This window comes from Vespa mandarinia, chromosome 19 (genome assembly GCF_050613455.1).
Source record: "Vespa mandarinia isolate Hongniang chromosome 19, ASM5061345v1, whole genome shotgun sequence".
NCBI lineage: Eukaryota > Metazoa > Arthropoda > Insecta > Hymenoptera > Vespidae > Vespa > Vespa mandarinia.
Window position 1 is genome coordinate 979,709 of NC_140828.1, and position 2,792 is coordinate 982,500.

At 26.9% G+C, this 2,792-nt stretch overlaps 1 protein-coding gene across 2 annotated transcripts in view; it reads left to right on the top strand.

Moving 5' to 3' along the window:
- Positions 1-768: 768 nt before the first annotated feature.
- The window catches only part of LOC118448022 (ribosomal RNA processing protein 36 homolog), a 4,350-nt gene continuing 2,326 nt past the window's right edge, over positions 769-2,792 (top strand). Inside the window, exons 1-3 of one of the 2 annotated variants that reach the window (XM_085662738.1) lie at positions 769-895; positions 1,064-1,574; positions 1,653-2,792. The exon at positions 1,653-2,792 is cut by the window's right edge and continues 2,326 nt beyond it. In XM_085662738.1, the coding sequence (XP_085518864.1) occupies positions 851-895; positions 1,064-1,574; positions 1,653-1,807 (711 nt within the window). In that variant the 5' untranslated portion in view covers positions 769-850 and the 3' untranslated portion in view covers positions 1,808-2,792. Of the gene's footprint in view, positions 962-1,063; positions 1,575-1,652 lie in introns of both variants that reach the window. The other variant, XM_085662739.1, reaches the window with a different exon arrangement.

The following is a 2,792-nucleotide window of genomic DNA, read 5'->3' on the forward strand; positions in this document are numbered from 1 at the left end:
TCAAAGGATGAAATTAAAGATTGTTTTTTCTTTTTAAATTTATTAATGGGTGCTTAGATATACAATAATAGGAACAATATCTAAAACCAAAAGAAAGTAAATTTTATATATCTATGATGGAGAATTTATTGTACATAAATTCATTATACAAAAAATTGGAGAAAAAATCTTTTCTAACTTTTTTTCGAAATTGTATATTTCACATTGATAAGCAACTACAAGTACATAATGTTTTTATATATTTCTTATATATTGTACAAATTTATATACTTCTATATAAATACTAATTTTGATTTAGCATAGATCACTGTAAGGGAACACAACAAATAATATCAAAAAAAAGATATAAGAGAGTGAAAAATCTCTATATATTTCACGTTACTAATCTACCTACCTAATCTAATCCATACTAATTCGATTATTTATTATTATACATTGATACGATAAACACATGATGAATAAATAGTGTTCCATGTTTTTACACTTTTAATTCATATTTTGTTCATATTGTGTCAATGAAATTGATTGACAGTAATTAATAAATTGATGAACAGCCTTAATAACATTTATATATATATATATATATATATATATATATATATATATATATATATATATATATATGAGATAATTTTAACTATATATTATCAAAATTTGTTAACTCCAAATTATTAACCTAAAAAGAGACATGATGAGCCATCTTGAATGCAGCTAATCTTATCTTACGAAATTGCTGTTCAATCGGTAATATAGATTCCTTTCAACAAAGAAAACATTTTCATATTTGTGCGAACCGCGATTGTTTCTCAGAAATGATAATTGTTTATTATTTCATTTATTTGTATTTAAAATGAGTGCAGAAGATTATGAATTTTTGGACAAAGATAAGGATCAAGTAAGATGCCTTTTTAAACGTATTCAAATTGTTCCGATATCTTTTTTCATCGTAGAAAATTGAAATGTATTATTTGAGGTTATGTTTCTTATAATGTATACCAATTTCTTTTTTTTTTCATTTTTATTATTAATTTTTTTTTTTTTCCTTATATTCAACGAATCGTAGGATGAAATTCGTGAGGAATTGTCACATATGAGTTTCGAGGATTTACAAAAATTAAAAGAGAAACTTGGTACAAAGGTATACAATGAAACCGTATTTGGTAGTCGTAAAAAAAAGGAAGTTATTTTCAAACGAGAAAACAAAAATAGACCAAGAGAAATGACAACGAAAAGGCAAGTGCCAAGATTTAAGGAAATAATTCAAGTTAAAAAGCGTATACCTAGAGATCCACGTTTTGATAATCTATGCGGTGACTTTAATGAAAAAGCATTTAAAAACGCATACAGTTTTATTAACGATATAAAGGAGAACAATTTAATTACTTTAAAAAGTGAGCTACAAAAGACAAATGATCCGAAAGAGATAAAAAAGATCAAATATCTTATTCAACGATTGGAAAATCAATTGAGAGAGCAAAAGAGAAAGAACATGAAAGAAAAGAAAAGGATTGAAGAGAAGAAGTCAATAATAAATGCTCTCAAATCTGGACAAAAACATTCTTTCAAAAAGAAATGTAAGTATCTTTTTCTTTTATTCCAACATCTTAATTTATAGTTATCTCACGCTTATATATCCTATATCTTAATTATAGCGGAGAAGAAAGTTCTTGATCTAATAACTCAGTATGAAGAATTAAAAGATTCAGGAAAATTGAAGAAACACATCACAAGGTTGCGCAAAAAAGCTTTACACAAATCCAGACGGCAAATTGAACAAATGAACTGGACAGTTACTAATGTAGAATAATAAATTAATAGGTATTCATAAACCTTAGGTAAGAATAAATAAACACAATTAATCTTAAAGAAATTATAACTCATTTCTAATTTATTTTCAACATCCTCATAATTCTCAATATCCGAATGACATTCTATCTAATAATGGAGATCCAAAGAGAAAAACGCTCATTAATTATGTATTTTTTATTTAACATCAAAAGTAATGACACTTGGGTTGGACAATGTCTCTCGCTTCATCCTTAATGTATTTCATGTGTGAAAACGGAACTTATAGAATAATCAATATGAAAGGAATCATTAATTAGAAGAGATATTTGATCGATAGAGCAGTGTTATCTCTGTAATTCTATTCTCTTAGCTGTGTCGTTTTCATCCCCTATGTATTATGTGTTTTTTTTCTTTCTCTGTGGCATGTATGTATGTATGTATATATGTATGTATATATGTAAATATGTATATATATTTATATATGTGTTTGCGTGTATAAGTATATGTGTGTATGTATATATATATATATATGTATTTGTTCCGTATGTGGCGCTAAACGAAAAACAGAAAAAAAAAATTACAAGGAGACCCGTACCCAAAAGGCGGCCCTTTTTTTTCAAGCGTGAAAGCGCCTTCTCGTTGGGTCACCGTTCACGCACGATCTGTTTTGTCCGCGTCTTCAATTATTTAAAATATGTACAATATTAATAAAACATCATTCATTTGTTTTTTTATTCTTTTCTTCTTCATTATATTTTAATCATTCAATGATTCTCTCATTTTTTATATATATGTGGCGGGCTGCGCAGGGTTTTTCCTCTCTCTCTCTCTCTCTCTCTCTCTCTCTCTCTCTCTCTCGACGTTCCATTAAATTTTCCCCGACGTTCTTAGGGTTAATAATAACAATAACAATATAATAATCATTATTATAATATATTACTAGAATAAAGGAGACAATAGGTAAAATTCATTCATTCTTTCATTTTCTATTTCTTTCTTCTATT